This window comes from Dryobates pubescens, chromosome 7 (genome assembly GCF_014839835.1).
Source record: "Dryobates pubescens isolate bDryPub1 chromosome 7, bDryPub1.pri, whole genome shotgun sequence".
Classification (NCBI taxonomy): domain Eukaryota; kingdom Metazoa; phylum Chordata; class Aves; order Piciformes; family Picidae; genus Dryobates; species Dryobates pubescens.
Window position 1 is genome coordinate 44,581,345 of NC_071618.1, and position 21,972 is coordinate 44,603,316.

At 44.2% G+C, this 21,972-nt stretch overlaps 1 protein-coding gene across 1 annotated transcript in view; it reads right to left on the reverse strand.

Moving 5' to 3' along the window:
• Positions 1-1,934: 1,934 nt before the first annotated feature.
• The window catches only part of INTS6 (integrator complex subunit 6), a 45,402-nt gene continuing 25,364 nt past the window's right edge, over positions 1,935-21,972 (reverse strand). The window contains exons 5-18 of the mRNA XM_054163131.1: positions 20,990-21,173; positions 19,773-19,898; positions 18,099-18,253; positions 14,638-14,790; positions 14,366-14,498; positions 13,744-13,838; positions 12,791-12,901; positions 10,962-11,177; positions 10,727-10,853; positions 9,363-9,505; positions 8,496-8,730; positions 7,401-7,772; positions 6,525-6,618; positions 1,935-2,043 (exon numbers count right to left, since the gene is read on the reverse strand). Coding sequence (XP_054019106.1) covers positions 1,950-2,043; positions 6,525-6,618; positions 7,401-7,772; positions 8,496-8,730; positions 9,363-9,505; positions 10,727-10,853; positions 10,962-11,177; positions 12,791-12,901; positions 13,744-13,838; positions 14,366-14,498; positions 14,638-14,790; positions 18,099-18,253; positions 19,773-19,898; positions 20,990-21,173 — 2,238 coding nt within the window. The 3' untranslated portion in view covers positions 1,935-1,949. The remainder of the gene's footprint in view (positions 2,044-6,524; positions 6,619-7,400; positions 7,773-8,495; positions 8,731-9,362; positions 9,506-10,726; positions 10,854-10,961; positions 11,178-12,790; positions 12,902-13,743; positions 13,839-14,365; positions 14,499-14,637; positions 14,791-18,098; positions 18,254-19,772; positions 19,899-20,989; positions 21,174-21,972) is intronic.

A 21,972-nucleotide genomic window follows, 5' to 3' on the forward strand; every position in this document is an offset into this window, starting at 1 on the left:
AAACCTGGGGGCGTTGTCCTTGCTGGGGATGTGCAAACAGGACGTGGGTCTGCTAGGCTGGTCACCAAACAATGAAGTGCAAAGTGTACAAGGCCCCAGGGCATCGTCCTACCACAGCTGTGATTCAGCATTAGCTTCGCTTCCCTCCTCCTCTGGTATGAAAAACATCCAGTGATATAAAATGTGGGGCAGGCTGTGGATGGAGTCTACCTGGACCTCAGCAAGGCCCTTTGACACCGTCCCCCACAGCAAACTCCTGGCCAAGCTGTCAGCCCCTGGCTTGGACAGCAGCACTCTGAGCTGGGTTAGGAACTGGCTGGAGGCTGAGCCCAGAGAGTGGTGGTGAATGGTGCCACAGCCAGTGGGCAGCCAGGCACTGGTGTTGTGCCCCAAGGATCAGTGCTGGGCCCCATCCTGTTCCATACCTTTATTGATGATCTGGAGGAGAGGATTTGAGTCCATCACCAGTAAATTTGCAGATGAGACCAAGCTGGGGGCAGGAGTTGATCTGCTGGAGGGTAGAGAGGCTCTGCAGAGGGACCTGGACAGGCTGGGCAGATGGGCAGAGTCCAAGGGCAGGAGATTGAACACATCCAAGTGCCAGGAGCTGCACACTGGCCACAACAACCCCATGCAGAGCTACAGGCTGGGGGCAGAGTGGCTGAGAACAGTCAGGCAGAGAGGGACCTGGGGGTGCTGGTCGATGGTAGGTTGAACATGAGCCTGCAGAGTGCCCAGGAGGCCAAGAAGGCCAAGGGCATCCTGGCCTGCATCAGGAACAGTGTGGCCAGCAGGAGCAGGGAGGTCATTGTGCCCTGTGCTCAGCACTGGTTAGGCCACACCTTGAGTCCTGTGTCCAGTTCTGGGCCCCTCAGGTTAGGAAAGATGCTGAGGTGCTGGAAGGTGTCCAGAGAAGGGCAACAAAGCTGGGGAGGGGTCTGGAGCACAGCCCTGGGAGGAGAGGCTGAGGGAGCTGGGGTTGCATAGCCTGGAGGAGGCTCAGGGGAGACCTTCTTGCTCTCTACAACTCCCTGAAGGGACATTGTAGCCAGGTGGGGGTTGGTCTCTTCTGCCAGGCAACCAGCACCAGCACCAGTCTCAAGCTGTGCCAGGGGAGGTTTAGGCTGGAGGTTAGGAAGAAGTTCTTCCCAGAGAGAGTGATTGGCCATTGGAATGTGTTGCCCAGGGAGGTGGTGGAATCACCATCACTGGAGGTGTTCAGGAGACTTGATGGGGTGCTTGGTGCCATGGGTTAGTTGATCAGATGGTGTTGGGTGACAGGTTGGACTTGATGATCTCAAAGGCCTGGTTTATTCTATTCTAAAAACTGCTCCTGATTCTCTGGCACTGATCCTACAACACAGCAGCTGTGGAGAGGGAAGGCAGGGGGAAGCCCTCCCAATGAAAACTGCAGGCCATGCTACACAAAGATTAAAATAGAGCTTTTATTGATGGAATAACAAAAGTGCTTTTCTTAAATATTCTTCAAAATACATTTATACAACTTACAATAATATATCCAAAATAACTGTATATACAAAACATTGCCTTGTCTCAGCTATGTGCTTCTGCTTTTGGGTTGGGTTTGGATTCATCTGAAAACTACAAAGCAACTTTTTGGCAAAGTTCAACCTTAAGAGGTGAGAGTTTTGAAGGTTGGATCAGGAGAAATAGAACCTGAGGGCAAGTGGCACCGCAGTCCATGACAAGCAAGGGGTTCTCCATTGAGTTAAATAAAGATGGGTTGGTTGTATTCTTTTTTCACATTATAAAAATAACAGAAGGGAGGGGAAAAAAAAAAACCCAAAGCTGATGGATGCTTCCTCATCATTTGACAGAGCAGCTTCTCATTCCTTCAGGTACTTGATCTTGAGATAAGAGTGCATGTCCAAAACGAATGCAAGGGCGGGCGGCAGAGCCCTGCTGGGGCTCTCTGTGTGCAGGGCTCCTTAGCTGCTGTTGATGTGGTTGACCTGATTGGATCTGCGATGGATTTCCTCCAGGAAGCTCTCGAGCTGCTCTATCAGCATGCGCTTCTTGAACCTGCACGGGAGGGAAGGCACAGGGAGGGGGGCATTCAGTCATCATGCATCAGCCACAGCGCTGCCACTGGACCCTCGCACTTCCAGTACTGCTTAGAGGTCTAGTGCATGAGGATGTTACACATACACCTCCTGTGTATACATGTGGTCTACTAAAATCCTGCTAAACTACCAGGCTGTCCCAGTTGAGATGCTGGAAGGTGAGCAGAGAAGGGCAACAAAGCTGGGGAGGGGTCTGGAGCACAGCCCTGTGGGGAGAGGCTGAGGGAGCTGGGGTTGCTTAGCCTGCAGAAGAGGAGGCTCAGGGGAGACCTTCTTGCTCTCTCCAACTGCCTGAAAGGGAGGTTGTAGCCAGGTGGGGGTTGGTCTCTTCTGCCAGGCAACCAGCAGCAGAACAAGAGGACACAGTCTCAAGCTGTGCCAGGTGAGGTTTAGGCTGGAGGTGAGGAGAAAGTTCTTCCCAGCAAGAGAGATTGGCCGTTGGAATGTGCTGCCCAGGGAGGTGGAGTCACCATCCCTGGAGGTGTTTAAAAAGAGACTGGATGGGGTGCTTGGTGCCATGGTTGAGTTGATTAGATGGTGCTGGGTGACATATTGGACTTGACCTCGAAGGTCTCTTCCAACCTGGTTAATTCTATTCTATTCTAATACAGAACTATCCTTAGCATAGTCTGTTCTAGACTATTGCTAAAGATCACTCCTCCCTCACAAAGCCAGGAAGAAGGGAGTTGTTTGCCATTTCCAAAAGTAAAGGTCTGCAGTGCAAAAATAAAGTGTATGCCAGGAAAGCTGCAAGCCTAAAGCTGGAAATAGCTTTTGGGGATTATTTGGGTGGTGAAATCATAGGAGTGAAGTTTGTACTGGTGAAGGAATAACCACCACACAGTGCACATTTCCTGGCAAGCAAATGCAGATTAAAAAGCTTGAGACATTTAAGGAAGCATAGAGGTAATCCATACCTGGAGTCTCTGCAGTTCTATTCCATAGCAATTACAAATGTGAGCAGCAGACCACTTTGCTTACACTCCTGCCTCAAGACACACAGCTGCTCGCTGCTTCCACTCATCCCTGCTCCTCCTCACGACATTCATGCATCTGAGAAGCCACTTCTGACTGACGCTTCTGCAGCCATATGCATACTCAAAGGTAAGCAGCAGTGAAAAGATGACACTTTCTCAGCTCAGTACTACTCTGAACTCCACACTGAGATCAGTCATATCACCTCACTAACCCCCAGCAAGAGCCCCCAGCCACAGGCCTCCCAGTTGATGGTTTTGGGGCCCACAAAGACACGGCACGTGTCCCCGTTCCCAGAACACTGACCTTTGCACAATCATGGCTTGATTATGGGGAAACAAAGTCCCCTTCCCAACCATTAATTATCTTGTGACATACTGGTGCTGGAGGCCCTTACCCATGGACTTCCCAAAGTACTCCTCAGTAACCCCACAAAAGCCCCACGCTTCAAGTAGTGCTTCCCCTCCTCTCCTCCTCACTGCTTTCACAGCTGTTCCCTGCTTGTTGAAAACTTCCAGTCTGGGAAGCAAGTCATTATTCATTCTCATTCCCCCTGTTAAAAGTCAAATTACTTAAGCTAATAGCAATGTGCTTTACTATACACCATCCTCATGAAAATGTAACAGGTACATACTGTGTGTGCAAGTAACTGGGCACTGCTGCTTTCCAGAATACCTTCGAGCCCTTCTGAAGCAGCTGTACAAGTTAATAGCAGATGTTTCCTAGAAACTTAAAACCTGGTGGAAGGTGGAGAGAAAAACCACACTAACTATGCTCACATTACTGCTGGCACAAGAATGCAGGCTTACAGTGGACTATGTCAAGCCTTTCAGGACATCTCTCTGAAAGGCCTTTTTCAAGGCAACAGAAAGAGTTCACACGAACTCAGCTAATACTGTAATTAACAGAACTACACATCGACTTCAGTTCAACTGAGCTCTCTGCTGGGTATCAGTACCCTCAATAATGTAACTTCCTTGAGTAGTTCTAGCAGCTGAGCATAAAATGTCACTGTTTTGAAGCTGATTGCATTAATTGTTGCCAACACTTAGCCCACAAGTGCACACTGCTCAGCGTTGTGTCCAGGAACACGCTTTAACCCTTGCTATATGCATTAGTAGCTCAAAGCTCTTCCTTTAGAGATACAGTAGAAGGGAATTCTCCTCCTGAGAGGTTGGTTGATTGGGAGAATGTTGGTCTGTGGGGTTTTTCAGCTTTTGCTCTAGACTGTTTAGCTGAGAATAACAAAATAAATTGCCTAGTCTTAAAACCATCAATAGGTTGCTCTGCCCAGTCCAGAAGTGCTGAAGACACCCCACACACACACACTACATCTGCTCATTTCTTTTAGCTATTCCCTAAGGAACTTTTCCTTTTGTGGACCCCAAATTATAGCCATCTATTGGGAAGTCATGCCTCATGTTCAGTAAGAACCCATTATAAGCACTAATGCTGTCCACCCAGGCCAAGCCAAATGCATTTCACTAACTCTGAGTCTTTGACAGACTGGAAATAGCTAAGGGGTTCAGAGGTTGGTATGTGGTAGCTTCTCATCCTTAATATTTTCATGACTGACTGGAAAAGAAAAATCCATTATCTACCTCATCTTGATTTCTGCCTCTGAATAGTGATAGCTTCTCTGCTATCAGAAGATGAACTGTGGGGCAGTTGGTTTCCAAAGGAAGCTAAAGTCTGTGGACTGCAAGAAACTTCCTCTCCCCTCATGATCCTCTAGTGCATTAACCTCCAGAACTGAATGGGGACTGCCTTCAAATACACACTTCTGAAGTCTGTGTTCAGGGTCCCTGGAGCAGGAAAAGACAGCTGGCATCCCAAATCTGAATTACCTTCTATGTCACTTCAAAGGTCACCCATTAGTTAACAGAACCAGACTGTCTTGACAGCTCTGGAGAGCCTGGAGATGTTTCCTGCAGGGAGCAGGGGACTTTGGTTAGATGCAAGAGCTTGCCTGTGAAAGGCAAGAACAGGGACTCTGCACAGCTCAACAAAATGACCACACTATAAAACTCTAACCTATGTGAGGAGGGAGAGAGATTAAGATGTCCTGATACTCAAACCAATAAAAATGGAAGTTTAAGAATGGAAACAGAATTGCCAACCTTTTCCACCAGTGGCTACAGGAAACTGTTGACAAAGGTGGGGAACAACATTTGAGTCTGATGCATCCAGCAGCAATACTCAACCACTACTGAACTGCACAGGGAAAGGATCAACTCCAGATAAATGAAATGGGCTGTGCAACAGAAATGAGGATTACAGATGACCTGAAGAGCACTACTTTAGAGGCACAAATACTTCCATCCCAGTAAGGGCTGCCCCAGAGTTCAGGAGCAACAGTATTGTCTTCCTGTGCTGAGACAGAGAGGAAGGATGTACCATCTCTAGGCTATGGAACAACTCTAACCAGTAGCATAAAGACAGATGATGCAAAAGAGTAACAAACTAATCAGTGCTATAGGAAGAGCATTGTCTGTATGACTCTACATGCTCTGCTGACAGCAGAAGGCTAGAAGGGCTGTATGATACCCAGTGTTCAGTATACCCTCAAGGCTGAGCATGGCTTGATCCAAAAATTACTTTTTATGTAGTCATGAAGTGTGTTTAATAAAAGCCACAGCAGAAAAGCTGACTCCTGTAAACACAGATTCAAGAGCAAAAGCAACAACTATTCTTTGAGGCTTCTGAAGCAAGTCTTAGATGTTTATGATCCAAGTAGGAATTATTAGTGCAACACAAACACTACTGCTTCCAATCATAATTACATGATTCTCTCTTTCCTCTTAATAAAGATGTAGAGGGCTAAGCAAGAAGGCTCAGTCTAAGGCTTCTGTAAAGAACATTTTCTACCTAGACTACCAACATGGGGTTTAAATCCTAAGCAGACCCCCACTCTGGTGATAAATCAGCTCCCAGTTCCACAGCCTCAGACTGGACTGCAATACATCTGAAGGAAGTAACTCTGAAAAGCAGACATAGCTTTATGGAGCATACCTGGATCTTCAATTTTATGCCAAGATTTTGAGCTGATGTAGAGTAACAAATTTCAGCTTTTTCTGAAGGCTTCATGCACAGCAATGAATGTCAATTCAAACTTGCAGTGCATTCCACACCTCAACTGTGAAACCCCAATCATCTTCTAACATTACCTTCTTTCTCCACCCTTCTCCATCTGCATTTGTGGTGAGATGGCAGTCACAGCAGCTGACATTAGACAATCTCAGACAAAAAGGGAAGCTTGTGCAGATAACACCCTGAGGTTTATGGCTTTGTGTTTCTTCTAGGGAGGTGTTTGTTCTAGCTCTCTGTAATATTTACTATAAACATTGTGTGGCAGCTTCAAGAAAAGAACAAAAGCAACAAAACACAACCTGCATGAGTGCCAAGCAGTGAGGCACGGCAGCACATGCTGAAGCTTTCCAAGGTTAACTCATTGCAGTTACCAACCTTGTAGCTTCTTTAATGACGTTCTGCAGAAACATCAGCCGGGTTTGGAAGCTTCCTTGCACATGCTTCAGCAAAAAGAAGATTCTTTCATATTCTTGAAGATAAAGAGAAGAGCAAAGTCAGTTATTTCAGAAATGCCTACACAGATGCCTGTTGAATAGGTCTGAGGGAAATCCAGGTGAAATGCCATAGATCTCGTTCAGCATCTGTACAGAGCTGTAGCAATGACACACTGGTAATAAACACCAACATCCAAAACCCCACAGGGTAATACTGGAACACCTGACAAGTTAATTCAACTGGAGAACAGGAGGCTCAGGGGAGACCTTCTTGCTCTCTACAACTCCCTGAAGGGAGGTTGGAGCCAGGTGGGGGTTGGTCTCTTCACCCAGGAAGCCATGAACAGAACCAGAGCACACAGTCTCAAGCTGTGCCAGGGGAAGTTTAGGCTTGAGGTGAGGAGAAAGTTCTTCCCAGAAAGAGTAATTGGCCATTGGGATGTGCTGCCCAGGGAGGTGGTGGAGTCACCATCGCTGGAGGTGTTCAAGAGGGGACAGGATGTGGCACTTGAAACCATGGTTTAGCTGTCAGGATGTGGTGGGTGCTAGGGTGGACTTGATGATCTCAAAGGTCTTTTCCAACCTTATTGATTCCATGATAACAAAACCCATGACTGCCATGAACTTTGACAGGTATAACAATGTTTTAAGCCCTCATCCAGTATGCTTTTAGCAGAGCTTTTAAAACATCTTCTCAGCTTTAAATTCATTTTGCTTCAGTCTCATGGTTCAGTGTGTTTCTAACATAGTGATCCAATAACAACTTTTTACCCAGCTCTCACACCAACCACCTGAAAGAGAGGCTTGCTGTACTTACTCCTTCCTGGTTTCCGGATCTCCTTCATAATTTGTGCTCTCAGCTCTGTATTGATCTCTCTGGAACTTCTGCAGTGCACAGGTTTTTTCCTTTTGCTGGGTGAAGACACTGGCAAGTTCTCCTCAGTACTTTGTTCTTTGCTACCTGATTCCTCATGATTTTCTAGAAACCCATCAACATTCAGGTTGTTCCCTAAATGTTCATGGCCTGCACTGTCTGCGTGGGCTGCTGGCCGATCCAGTGAATTGAAAGGAGAAGAGAGCATGGAAAACTCTGAATCCACAGCATTTGGGAAACCATCTGCTGAAAGGGAGTCTGTAACATGATTCTCCACCACATCATCCCCTGGAACCTCATTATTTGTTTCTGATGCTGAAAAACACAGATTACACTTGCCAGTTCCACATTCATCAACTTCCAGAGGATAAGAGTCAGGTCAGGACTGACTTCAGTAAAAGCTGTGCTCCAGCTTGTACAGTCAGGTACAAGCCAGGCTTAAGAGAACATGTTCATGGATTGCAACACTGAGCACATTACTGTATCTGCTGGCAATGAATGGCTTAAAAAAAGTCACAGATATATTCCTTATATGAACAGGGAAACCACTGTATGGATTATCAACAAAAGAAAAGGCACCTGTAAAACATGCTTTTATGACATGCTTGTCTTTCCTCATTAAATTGAGCTGGCAGAGTTTCCTGCAGTGGTGAACAGGCTGTCACACAGCACTTGGGATCCTTGCTAAGGGAAGGGAATTCACTGCACTACAGCAAAATTCAAATCAACTTCATGTTGTGATACTTCTGGAGCATCTGAATGCCCAAAGGAAGAGCATCCTCCTAACTTTTTACAGGTCTCCTCATTTAATACAGGAAATACATGGTTTGTATTGGGGAATTCCTATGAAACATTTCTGTCTGATGGACTCCATTTAACTCTTTCCATAACTCACCTCAGATGCACACTACAATACTTCCCTTTCAAAAGTGAGATGTAAAACTGCTGCATTGGACAGCCAGTGGGACTGCTACATGAAGAAGCTTTTTTGGGCACAAATTAAAAAGCAAACTCTCTGAAGATGAAGATGCCACTTACTTTTGTGAATGGGAATAGGTTTAACAAGGTCAGGCTGTGCTTGTGTGGTTGGTGTGGGTGGCCCTTTCCCTCCAATGTGGTTATTCACGATGGGAGGAGTTTGAGGTCGGCCTCTGAGCAGGGGGGACATACAGCGGCGTCTCTTGGGAATCCCTTGCATATTTGGTTCTCCTGGTCTTTTGTGTTTATTTTGAGGTCCTGATACAAATTCATCTGCTTCATCTATCATCATTCCCTGTAATGAATGGGGAGAAAGCAAAAATTTCACCCCAACCACATAATATAAAATACCATGAATGCTTTGATGCTATGATGATGTTTACCACGTAGAAGGCAGCCATGCACCACATGCCATTGTGCACTGAATTCCCAAACATCAATCCTGCCTGGACTAAATCAACATGCTTAAGGCCCTTATCCTACAGGCTGCCAAGCAGGACAACTGAGTGTGCTGTCAAACTTCTTTTTCAGTTAAGCAACTCAACACCTTTCAAAGAAGAGCTCTAAAGGATATCGGTAGTTTGGTCAACTCCAAGACACATTTGGACAAAAGGGAGGGTACATAATGTGACAGGAAACCTTTTATAGGAGAAGTCAGGTAAAGGAAAGAGGACCAGGTATTAGCTGTACTACAGCAACAAAAGCATTTCATCTGTAATGCAACTCAGGGACATACTACTGGTTTTCTGCTAAAGAATACCCTTCATAGGATGCTAGTGACGGAAAACCAGCCCAGGTGCCTTTTTGTAAGCAATACTTTGCCAAATACTTGAAAGCTTCCCCAGCACATTGCTCTCTGAATGGTCTGATTAGCAGCACACACACTCTCAACATCACATTCTCCAAGGAGCTTTACAGGCAAGTCACCTTTTTGTCCAGTTTGAACGGATTGCCAAAAGTATGAAGCCTTCGGGGTTGATCAGGATCAAGCTCTCGGAGGGGAGAAGGGATTTGTTTAAGATACTCCTGGTAGTTTCCCATTTGTGCTATAGGTACACTGTGAACTTGATCTGCCATAACAGAAGGGTTTATTAATAAACAGTACTGCTCACTCTGAGCATTTAGTCACCAGCCACTTCACACCTTCAGTTTTCAGTCTTATCAAGGGCATTAACAAAACAGATGCACAAGACTCACCGTCACTGTTGCCTAACTGGTATTTATAACATCATGCATTGAGTACAGGAAACCTGCTTAAATGAATCAGTACATGGGTTTGTGTGCATTAGAAAAGGGAAATAAGCAGTAATTGTCATGCATGGATATTAGCTTTCAAATGTGGTCCATAACCTTTCAACAGGGCAGATGGGTGAAAAAAAACTGAGACTGGGGAAAAAAAGTAACTAAAACATAACTACAAACAAAAGATATTTCAATGAAAAGCTGTAATGCCACACTGCATACAGCTGTGACATCACCAGTCAGGATTTTAGCCACCCACACCTCAGTTCTTGAGACAAGCCTTTTCCCAGAGCAATGGTGATTTTTCATCACCAGAATCAACAAAATCTTAAAATTGGTAAGTCCTGGCTCTAAAGTCATTACTGATTTAGTTGAAGTTGCCAAGCCTTTGATCAAGCAAAATACACCTAGCAGAAATACAATAATCTAACATCTAGTTCCTATGAAGTTTAGCCCCCTCCCCAAAGAGCAACTTCTCTGCATTTTGGATTATATGGTCACTTGGTCACAGATGTTAACCTGACCTAAGTAGCAGGACTAATGCAACAGGAACGTTCACATCCATTGCCATTCTCATTTTCTCCACTTCATCATCATCTGATAAATGCCAAAAAGCAGTGCCAGAAGACACAGTAGCAAGCTACTTCTTGTTGACCTGAAGGGCAAAGGAATGACACTGCCAGCACCCAGTGAGTAAGCTTCATTCCCCACTGCTCACAACCCACTTCTATGGAGGCACATCACAGCATTCCGAGCTGCCCTGCGGTTTTCCCCAGACACATCGTGAAAAGGACCCAGTGAGCAAAGACTCTTATGTAAAATCCCAAGTCTCCTGCCAGAGGCTAAAGGCCAGAGCAGTCACCTGCAATCTCCTCTGCCCCCATCTCTTTTTTCTTCCAACACAATATTGAATTGAACAACAAAAATAAGCAACTTGAAAAGCACGTGGTCGAGCGGCAGCATCAGCCAGCCTCTACGGCTCACAGAGCTACAGCAGTCGCAGCATCAAACGCATGACGGGGGGTGGGAAAGACAAACGGTTCTCTAACCTTCATCTTGTCCTTTGAGGAACTTGCGAGTGCTCTTCAGCAAATTAGATCTCATTCGTGTTAACTGATCCAGAAGGTTTCTCCTGGGTATGTCATAAGCATTTCTAAAAGCCTGGGGTTTCAGATCCTGCGGTTGCAGTAAACAAAGCCCCGGTGAGCACCGTGCATGAAACACTATCCGGCGTTTCAATGGAGGTATATTGAAAATAACAACATTACACACAATGGTGCTTACCTTATTCAGCAAAGCTATTTGGAACCCAGCATACTCCTTCATATTGAGGTCTAGAGGTCTATGAGGAATTTCCCCAGTAATCCCCTGTAGCAGATGTTGAAAATCGTTCCTATGTGCCATAGACAGGTTGTGTGATCTGCTTCTGACCTTAATTCCAGTCTCTTGCGCTACCTTTTTGCCTACAGAGCCAATGACTCTATCGGACTCTATTTTGGCCTTAATTTGAAATAAATAAATAAATAAAATTGACAATATGCTCTTAAAAGGATTAGTCAGACTTATTCATTTTAAATTCCTAGCTAGAAGATTCAACAATGTGCTAATACACTATGACGACCATAACCAGGATGAGTAGTGCTTAAGGAGTGCTTAATACATAACCGCTTAACGCTTACTACAGTTTGCAATATAGCGAACAGTTTGTGCCCAGGTCTTCTGCATATTTCTCCTCTGCTGCCCATGATGGTATCTAAGCACCAATATGCATGCAATGCTTTTATTTTCATCAAATGCCATAATTTGACTAGCAAATCTCCAGTCTGGCTGTATTCACACAGACTGTTTTCTACAGTAACGACTAAACACTGCGACTCTCAACAGACTGATGCTCCCACAACTCTAGTTGGGATCAGTCACACAATAGCAGCAACTTCTTTTTTTTCTCCTCTAAAGCTCTATACAAATATTCATAACATGACTAAATATGAAGTACATAATAATATCCAATTCTGTTTGGCTAGACAGACCTAACCCCTGCTATTATGTTAGATTTGTACCGAAATTGAACACGTTCACAAGTGACAGCCCTTTGGCAGAATACCCTGGAACAGAGAGCCAAAAGCAATTTAGGAAATACACCTGCCAAGGCTGCTTTTGCAGTCTCACATAAATTTAGAGACTACTGAAAATTTGAAGATGTACTGAGAATACCAAGCCTTTACTGGCAGTGCCTTTCAGAACAGCTTTAAGTACAATTTGCAGTGTGTATCATTACATTTTAGAGGTCTAAGACATCTTAAGGTTGAGTGGCCAGTTCAGCACACCGAGCAATCTGACTGTGATTGAATAGGATCTACTGGAAACTTCAAGAGCTTTGCCTCCTCAAATAATAATTTACATTAATGTTTGTAGAAAAAGCTGGTCCATAAGAACTCATTAGCCAAGTTACAAGTATTTGTACTACTGTTTCTTGAAGTTTCAAGCCTACTTCATGATCTTAAGCATTACTTTATGATCTTATCAGGAAAGCTTAACATGCACAGTTCAACAAAATGAAGTGGAGGAGCAGGGTAGAAATGCTTTTAGCTGGTGCAGGAGACTAGTCAAAGACACAGGCACTATTCCAAACAGTCAATGAATTCAGGAAGTCCCTTGCCACATCTGTATCCTTATTAGAGATTCTGAGTTATGCTAGTTTATGTTAACTGAACTCTTTCATTCCTTTTCACAAGCCAAATAAAGGACACTCCCTGATTCAAAGGCACAAATCTCTGTTTTCTGAAACTATGCTACAACATCTTTAATACTGAAGGTAAGACAACATGTTTTCTTTTGGACAAAAGTATGTTACTGGCTGTACAAGTTAAAATGCTTCTTAAAAAACACCACCTCCATTTGTATCTCTGTATCTATCTTTATAGCACAGTCTATAAACTCTATATTTCAATGTTAAATTTTCTTTCAATTCAGAAAACCAAAATGCCTCTTTTGCTAATTGCATATGGGAAGGTATTAATTTGACCTTCCTGCTCTCTTTTTCTTCAAAGCTATTCAACTTGATCATCCTGATATTAGAATTAGTTTTTACTGCTCTTTTGCTTCAACATTACCTGCTGACTCAACTTTTTGAGATAGGAAATGACACTGTAACTAAGTCCATATTCCACATTGTCAGCTATAAGGTTTGGTGCTCCCATCATTCTCACAGCTTTCTTCAAAGGCTGAAACAAATTACAGTGTATAGTCAGAAGTGTTGTATACATACTTCAGCTAACTGTATCCATTTCAGATAGAACCCAAGGCCCTCAAAGTCAGAAAAGAAGAAAAACAAAGACTTTCAGGGCAACAGTTTTTTGTTCTTGCTTTAAAGCATTGTTCCATGCATACAGCATCAATTGTTAGCAGAGACAGCATTTCTACACACGTCACAGCTGATGAGATTTTCATACCATTTAGGTCTCAAGTCTCCCACAGCACTCCAGCAAAACCAGTAGGTATCATCATGCATGTACTTTAGCTATTCTTTCTCTAACTAATACATATTCCACTTGAAATGGGGAACAAACTATAATGGTTTAAATTGGAACAAAACTGGTCAAATTGGGTTAACCTGCCTATTTTCCCAACACAGATGTGAGGGAAAAGTAACACACAAAAGCCCTGGATTGACACACACACAAAGAGTGAGATAAGAATAGACTAGACAAACATAGTACAAAATGCATCATTGCCTTAGCCTTTTTCAGAAGCAGCACAGCACCAAGCAGCAGCAAGCAAGCCAAAAGCCCAAGCCAGAAAACTACCCCCCGATCCCAGCAGAAAAGACAACACCCAAAGAACCAGGCCCCCAGAAGCAGCAACCAGCACAGGAAGCCTCCCATGTTACAATCTGAACTGCAAGCCCCATGATAGTTTAGTGGATCCAGCCAGCGCTGTCATTTTTGAAGCTGGCATGACTGCAGCACAGTATGAATAGCAGCAGCACATTCAACCCATGACACACACCCACAGTGGAGAGATAACTAGTTAAACCAGAAATTTTAACACAGTTAAGTCATCTTACCCCAAGATAATAGGGAGGCATTGTCTTCAAATAGCTTTCAAACGATTGCCGCCATTTCAATGTAGGCTTTGCCTTGTGTACTTTAAACAAATCATCTGAGGGTTACAAAGAGATGCAACAAAACAAGAGGCATTACATCATTTTCCCTAATAGCAGACACTCTCAAAGAAATTCCTCAATGCTTACATTAATGTATGTATGTTAACATGCACATGACTGAACTAAATGCATGCACACGAGACCAATGGCGCAGCCTAGTGATGGAACCCAACCAATGATTTAGCAAACTAAATCAACAATTAAGACAACAGAGTAGGGAAAAATGGCTCCTACAATAATGAAAGTAAGACCAAAGCATATCTGAAAGAATTATGTTTAAGCCATCTTAAATGGTTAAGAGTGAGTTGTGAAGGTCAGTAAAGCAAGTTACAAGTAGACAAGTAAAGCAAGTTACAAGTAGACAAGTAAAGCAAGTTACAAGTAGACAAGCAAGTTACAAGTAGACAAGTAAAGCAAGTTACAGATGACAAATACCTCAGCATTCTACAGGTGTGATAACACTGGCATTAAGTGCAGTCATCTATTTAGGTGAGATCAGGTAATATTGACAAATAGTATTTACCTAGCAGTGGAAGGAGGACTGGATAATTGTAAGGCATCACAAATAAATTCACACAATTGAGCGCTGTACTCGCTTTCAAGTAACCAAAAGGATGACCAAGCTCACTGTATTTTGCACTATTGCTCACATACACCTGCAATAAAAGACATCACACTGTATGCAAAGCCCAAACACCCTGTGCTGACACCGTACATCCTGTTCTGGCGAGAGCGCCGAGTCTCGGGAAAGCAGCGCTCTATAAATAACCCCAGCGCAGCATGCGCTGTACTTGCCTGCCAGCAGGTCTGAGGGGATTTCCTTTCCAGGATAAACTGGGTCAGTGGTGAGGGCTCTAACTCGTATTTATCAAAGGGCAGTTTGTCAATGACCATCGGCTCACAGTCAGTACAGGAAAACTTCACCACGGGATGAGATGTGCGGGGTGGCTAAACAGAAGCAGTCCACCGTTAGTAACCTTGCACAGCAACCACAACTCAGTTGTGCTATAACAAATGAAAGTAACATAGGTTCTTTGAAAGCAGATATATTTAAAGGAGACTATTCAATACAGCTTCGATACTTATTGCTAAGGTGTCCTAAGCAATGAATGTTGTTAGAACCTGAAGTGTCTTGTTTCCTAAGTAAGTGTCAATTGTTTTACATAGCAAGTCTGAAACAGGGTGAAAGCAAAACTCTTTGCATACACACAAAATGCTCTGCAAATGGAAGTAAATCCCAGCAGAATAGAACAGAATTAACCAGGTTGGAAAAGACAGAGATCAAGTCCAACCTATCACCCAACAATAGCTAATCAACTAAACCATGGCACCAAGTGCCTCATCCAGGCTCTTCTTAAATACTTCAAGTGATGGTGACTCTACCACCTCCCTGGGCAGCACATTCCAAGGGCCAACTCAGCCTAAACCTCCCCTGGCACAGCTTGAGACTGTGTCCTCTTGTTCTGGTGCTGCTTGCCTGGGAGAAGAGACCAAGCCCCACCTGGCTACAACCTCCCTTCAGACAGTTGTTAATGTTGTTAGCACAGTCTTAAAACCTTCCTAAATAAGTGTCAATTGTTTTACCTAGTAAGTCTGGAACAGTATGAAAGTAAAGCTCTTTGCATATACACAAAACACTTTGCAAGTGGAAGTAAATCCCAGTAGGGGGGAAAAAAACAAACAACAAACTCTTCCATGCTGCTCTGGGGCCTGCCCATTTGAATTCCCCACAGGAGCAGGGACTGTAATTTTCCATTTGACTTCCCTCAGCACTTTTCCTTCGTGGCAAATTTCACAGTTGGAAAAGGCAAACTGAGTTGTGACCAAGAGCAGCATGAATTCAGAAAGCCCCCAAGCTTTAAAAGAACACACATGTTACCCAGGCCCATCTAAGATTATTTCAATTCAAGCAATTCAGATGTTCAGATTTTAATTTTCCAAGCACAGGGAAAAGGCCTTGAGTTTCAAACAAGTTAAAAACACCTGTGAACTCTGCTGAAAGGCAAGGCTGGTGGTGACAGTTGGACCTGCATTTCAGGAGAGGAATATAAACTTTTATACTTACCCTGAGCCTTCTCCGAGGCCACTAAAATATGGGAAAGAGCTCCAAAGGGAAGCTTCCCTTCATTTACTCTCTTTAGAAGAAGGTAAGTAACAAATGCATCATCTGAACTAGAGAAACACAGGGTCTCTTGGACTTGCCTACAGCTTCACCTTCAAAGTAATTTTTCTACTTATATAAGCTCCAGCTTCTTCCTTTTAGGATGAACCACCCACATGTTATCTGTCCATAGAGCTGGTCTTGCCTCAAGTGTCTCCACTCTGAGGAAGGCATACTGCCCAAGTGCACCCAAAACAGGAGGCCCAACCAATTGAAGGAAGCATGATTCTCTTCCAGGATGCCTCCAATCAGGAGCTGTGGTGGCATTTTTTAACACTTCCTACAGCAGTTATACTGGGGGGGGGGGGGAAGGCTGCAAAAGAAATTGGATGTTAAGTCTTGCAAAGTCAAACAACCCTTGGCTGGACAGCAGAACTATTTTTACCTCAGTGCAGTGGGAGCAGCCATTTACATGTTGAAATGCCAACATAATTAGCAGAATTTCATATGCACTTCAAGCCTTGATTACCTACCATTACCTACAGCACACTAAAAAGTTGCTGGGATAGGACCATCTGAGGCACTGCCACTATGGATCAGGTAACAGGGAGAAAGACAAAACAATCTAACTATGAACTCTCCAGTACAAGAGGGTTACAACAAATGCCAAGTTCTGACACTATTTTCAGAAGGAATACAAAACCTTGACACACTATCAGCAAGCTTAGCTCCCCAACATTGCACAGGAAGGCTCAGTGTGTGACAGGAATTTAGCTGCACAGGCAATAATCCAGAGCTTCATGCACTCATCAGAGCTATAAATGCTCCTGAGAGGAATTGTTTCTTCGTGCCATTTGGGCAAGTCAGCCTCATGTTTTTAGCAGATTTAGTTCAACAGCTCTACTTGGCATGAGCTGTTTCAGCAATCTCAATCAAGATCTGCAGGAGCAGACAAGCTGTACCCACTCCATACAGTGAATGAAAGCAGATATGCCACGGGCAGTTGTTAGAAGCAGCTTTGTAATATCCAGCACACAATAACATGTTGGGTATTAAATGGCTTTAGAACATCTACTTCTATCCATGTCCTTCAATGAATGGGATACCAGCAATATCAAGCTTGTAAATACAACTGAACTTTCATGCTTGTGCCACTCCTCAGCAACCTGTATTTCAAAGGACTTCACAGAGTTTGCAAAGGAGATAAAACTTATGAGAAGTGCAATAAGTTTGCCAGTCGGCACACTAGCAATAAAAACCATCATGAAATGCAGGGCAGTCATGTAACTGTCTTATTTCCTCTTTAATAATCTTTAAAGACTAGCAAAACTTAAAAACCATTTTATTATACTATGAATTAGCTCTCACACCAAAAAGGCAATGTCACATCCCAGTCACAGAATCACTCTGGGTGAAGACCTTTAGGATTGAGCCCAAACATTCTCTAACTCTACTGGTGGCTGAACCACATCTCTTAGCACCACACCTCTGCATCTTTGAAACACCTCCAGGGAAGGGGATTCAACCACCTCTGTGCAGAGCCTTTTCCAGTGCTTGAGAACCCTTTCAGTGAAGAGGTTTCTTCCAGTATCCTATCTTTTTCTCCAGGCTAAACAACAAAATGAATTCTGTGTGTAGCATTTAAAACAAGGTGAATCCCTCTGTGCCTGAGAAAGTGTGAAGGCATAGCTAAACTGAACAAGAACAGATGAAGTTACTTCCAGCTGCTAGAATGAAGACAGAACCATCACAAGAATTCAAACTTGGGATAATTATACTATCTTCTATTAGTACCATCTGCAAGGCAATAATGTTTACTAGTCTGTTATCCCAGTGTTACCTTATATCTGGTTTGATATTTTAGCAGCTCAAAAAGAACCACCACATGCATGGATTCAGACAACAAATAAACCTGTTACAGGCAGTGCTTCCAAGTTGCTGAAAAGCAAAACCCCTTAGTATTATTTGCTTATCAGTAATTTATGTGAGGTAACTGCAACCTGGGTTTATATATGTCACTCCTGCCTGAATCCCACTGCTTTTACAGCAGCTACAATGAGCATGTACCTGATGATATATATAAACCAGTGAATAGGAAACCCTGGAATATTCCCTCATGAACAAAACCTTTGCTTTATCAAATTCCAGTACATACCAGTGTGGGAGAATTTTGATCTGGCCAGAAGGACTCAGGAACAGGCCAATGACCTATAGGAACCCCAGTTTTAGGGTTTGGTCTGACATAAATAAGTTTGTGACAGCTGTGCCAAGGTTGGGGTCCAAAGGGTCTAGATATTTCCACCTGTCCATCTAGGGAAGAAAAAGGCTTTGAGTCAAAACAGGGTTGTAAGTCAAAAAAGTATTACACAGCTACTGTAAAGAGTTTAAGAACTACACCCCTAGGGAAGCTCTTCCTGCACTTCTTATTTCTAAGAATAGCAGATAGTTGTCAGTAAGCATTCCTGCAAAACCCCAGAAACTATGAGAAACTAACCAAGCACCGAGCATTCACAGGAGCAGAGCTGAGAAAGCCAACTATTGGGGGCTCTTAATCAGTTTTTCTCCTTCCATCCTTACTACCAAACAACCTTCAATTCTCCTTGCATTAAGAAGTAACAATAAGATTGATACAAACAGAACTAATGGAATGTGCTGCCCAGGGAGGTGCTGGAGTCCCCATCCCTGGAGGTGTTCAAGAGGGGACTGGATGTGGCACTTGGTGCCATGGTCTAGTCATGAGGTCTGTGGTTGGACTCGAACTTTGAGGTCTCTTCCAACCTTGGTGATACTGTGATACTGCTGGACTAACTTTTTGTTGTAGCAAAGCAGGATTAAAATCCCACCAATACCTCCCAGTAGCATCCTAAGAGGGGCCTGGTTAAGCCATGGAGAACAAGAAGTTAATGCTGCACAGCCGTATTTGCTGTCTGAGCACAGCCATTCTACTACCTTAAGCAGAAAGGGCTAAGAGTATAAACCCACAGTGTTTCCACACCAAGCTGTTAACATCTCCAGCTGGCTGAAAACTACTGCTTAAAACACATGAACACATTTAACTGTGCTCAACACCAGTAACTGCATTGCAGACTACCTGAGCAATGCAACCAAATGCAGAGGTTTTACACATCTTCTAGCAGCTACAGCCAGCATTTTGAAGTACAACAGCACTGCACACACAGCAGGTCCTTTAGGTGATAATGTCTTTTAAACTGAGGTGGCTTTCCTTGGGTTTTGGCAACTATTACATTATCGCAGAATCAAGAAGGTTGGAAAAGACCTCAGAGATCATCAAGTCCAACCTATCACCCAACACCTCATGACTTACTAAACCATAGCACCAAGTGCCACATCCAATCCCCTCTTGAATCCCTCCAGTGATGGGGACTCCACCACCTCCCTGGGCAGCACATTCCAAAGGCCAATCTCTCTTGCTGGGAGGAACTTCTTCCTAACATCCAGCCTAAACCTCCCCTGGCACAGCTTGAGACTGTGTCCTTTTGTTCTGGTGCTGGTTGCCTGGGAGAAGAGACCAACCCCCACCTGGCTACAACCTCCCTTCAGGGAGTTGTAGAGAGCAAGAAGGTCAATCCTGAGCCTCCTCTTCTGCAGGCTAAGCAACCCCAGCTCCCTCAGCCTCTCCTCACAGGGCTTGTGCTCAGGACCTCTCCCCAGCCTCGCTGCCCTTCTCTGGACACATTCAAGTGTCTCAATGTCCTTCTTAAGCTGAGGGGCCCAGCACTGGACACAGTACTCAAGGTGTGGCCTAACTTCATGGTATTGCTACTCCCATGCCTGTCATGATAGCAAGGTGAGAAGAACTCTCAAGTACCATCAATTGGTGAGGGATCTGGGCCGGCTTTTTCAAAATTGATGACCACTCCACTCTGCACTTTTTGCACCAATGACTCCAGACACTGATTCAGCATTCTTGGAGAGCACACACAGTATGATCGACCTAGAATGAAACGGTCAAGGTTAAGGGCGTTCCATGGTTATTTCAACTGGCATCATTCACAACTGTTCACCTGCCACAGGTCGATCTATGCCCAGAGCACTGCTTTAAAGCTTCCACAGAACACTTCCTCTCTGTTTCAGCAGCAACAGTTACACACACCCCTCATTGGAAACGTTTGGCTTTTAGCCCCTTCATCACTTTAACGCAAATTCTTCCTTGCATTCATGGAAAATGGGCTCCCCCTTGTGACAGACATCAACACTTAGCTGTCCACAAATTGCACTCCAAACCCTGTTGGTATAGCCTACACCAGTCAGAAAGCAGTGGAATCAAATCCTTTCAGATTTCTCAATCCCTTTGCTTGCTAGCACATCCCCTCCAAGGCTTCAGAATAATCTTTGAGTATGTGATGTAATCCAAAACTTTCACAAATGAATCACACAATCAGCTCCTGAGTTTGATCTGGAACAGATTTTCTAAGAGATTAGGAGTAGCAATTTTGATGGAGGGAAAAGTATCAGTGTTGCCAAACTCAGCATTCCCCACTGCAGAAATTCTGCATTGCCTTCTGCATGCTCTGGAGAGAAAAAGAGAAGAAAAACACACACACACCCCCCCACAAAACAAAACCAAACCCAAACCAAAACAACAGAAAACCAGAAACAAAATGAAAACAAAACACCACAACATAACCAAAAAAAACCCAACCAAACCAACCACCAAACCTCCACAACCCAACACATTTCCTTCAGTTTCAGCATCTCCTGCTCAGAGTCTGTCAGGTATGTAGCAAAACTGAACTGCAGAATAGATTTAGTTCTGAACATTTCTAACTGCAACACCAAGGTGCACAGAAGAAAGCTCTCTTCTAACAAACTGCTGGAGAAGGCAGACTCATACTCTCCCACAACTTGTCTGGAGTGGTAATGCCATAAGTGTCTACCAGCCAATTCCCCTGGCATTCTGAGCGACTGCAGATCATCTCAGAGCTCAGAAATACTCATGTAACCACATACCTGATTAATGGAGCTAAACTGAGTTAATTCTCACTTTCACATGTAGTGACCAATGCAGGCAAGCAGGGCACTCACCTCCTGTGACTTCACACATGGGTGTGATTGCAGAGTCATCCACCGGGACCCCCGTCATCTGCTCCGACTCCGGCGCTGTAATGCCAGGCAACCGCAGAACCAGAGCAAACAACCTCTGATCCCATCGAAAGGGCTCCTTGGTCAACTCACTTCCAGGGAGAGGGGAATTCAGGGGCAAATGGAGCTGAAAAGGAATTTCAGCCTGTGAATATGCATCTTTTTAAAGCAATAAAAGTCAGGTTACATAGTGGTGACAATTCACTCTATGTAAGCACTCTCTATAGATACTTAGGACTCAGTTCAGGTAGATTGCAAGCAAGACACCAATCTTTTAACCAAGCCTGCCAACATTTCAAGGCAACACAATGCAGGAGGTTGAGTTGCAAAGCCAAGTGGGAACAGCCAATTCTTAAAACTGAGCTAACCTTCAGAATCAATACAATATTTTTAGAACTTCAGCAGTAAAAACTGTTTCAGTGCAGCTGTGCTCCTTTGTTCAGGCAATGTTCTGCAGAGCAGGCCCACTTTCAGCTCACCCTGTTCCTTGCTTCTCCAGGAGAAAAAGCACAAGTGACTAAAAAAGTAATATTAATGTAAGACTCATACAAAAAAATCCATGGGTATACTTACAGAATAGAATAGACCAGGCTGGAAGAGACCTTCAAGATCATTGAGTCCAACCTAGCACCCAACACCACCTGATCAACCAAACCATGCAACCAAGCACCCCATCAAGTCTCCTCCTGAACACCTCCAGTGATGGTGACTCCACCACCTCCCTGGGCAGCCCATTCCAATGGGCAATCACTCTCTCTGTATAGAACTTCTTCAGTCCTGGGACCAGGCTTCTTTTAACATCTCTGTGGGTGCCATGGACAGTGGCACTGAGTGCACCCTCAGCAGGTTTGCTGATGACACCAAGCTGTGTGGTGCAGCAGACAGCTGGAGGGAAGGGATCCATCCAGAGGGACCTGGACAGGCTG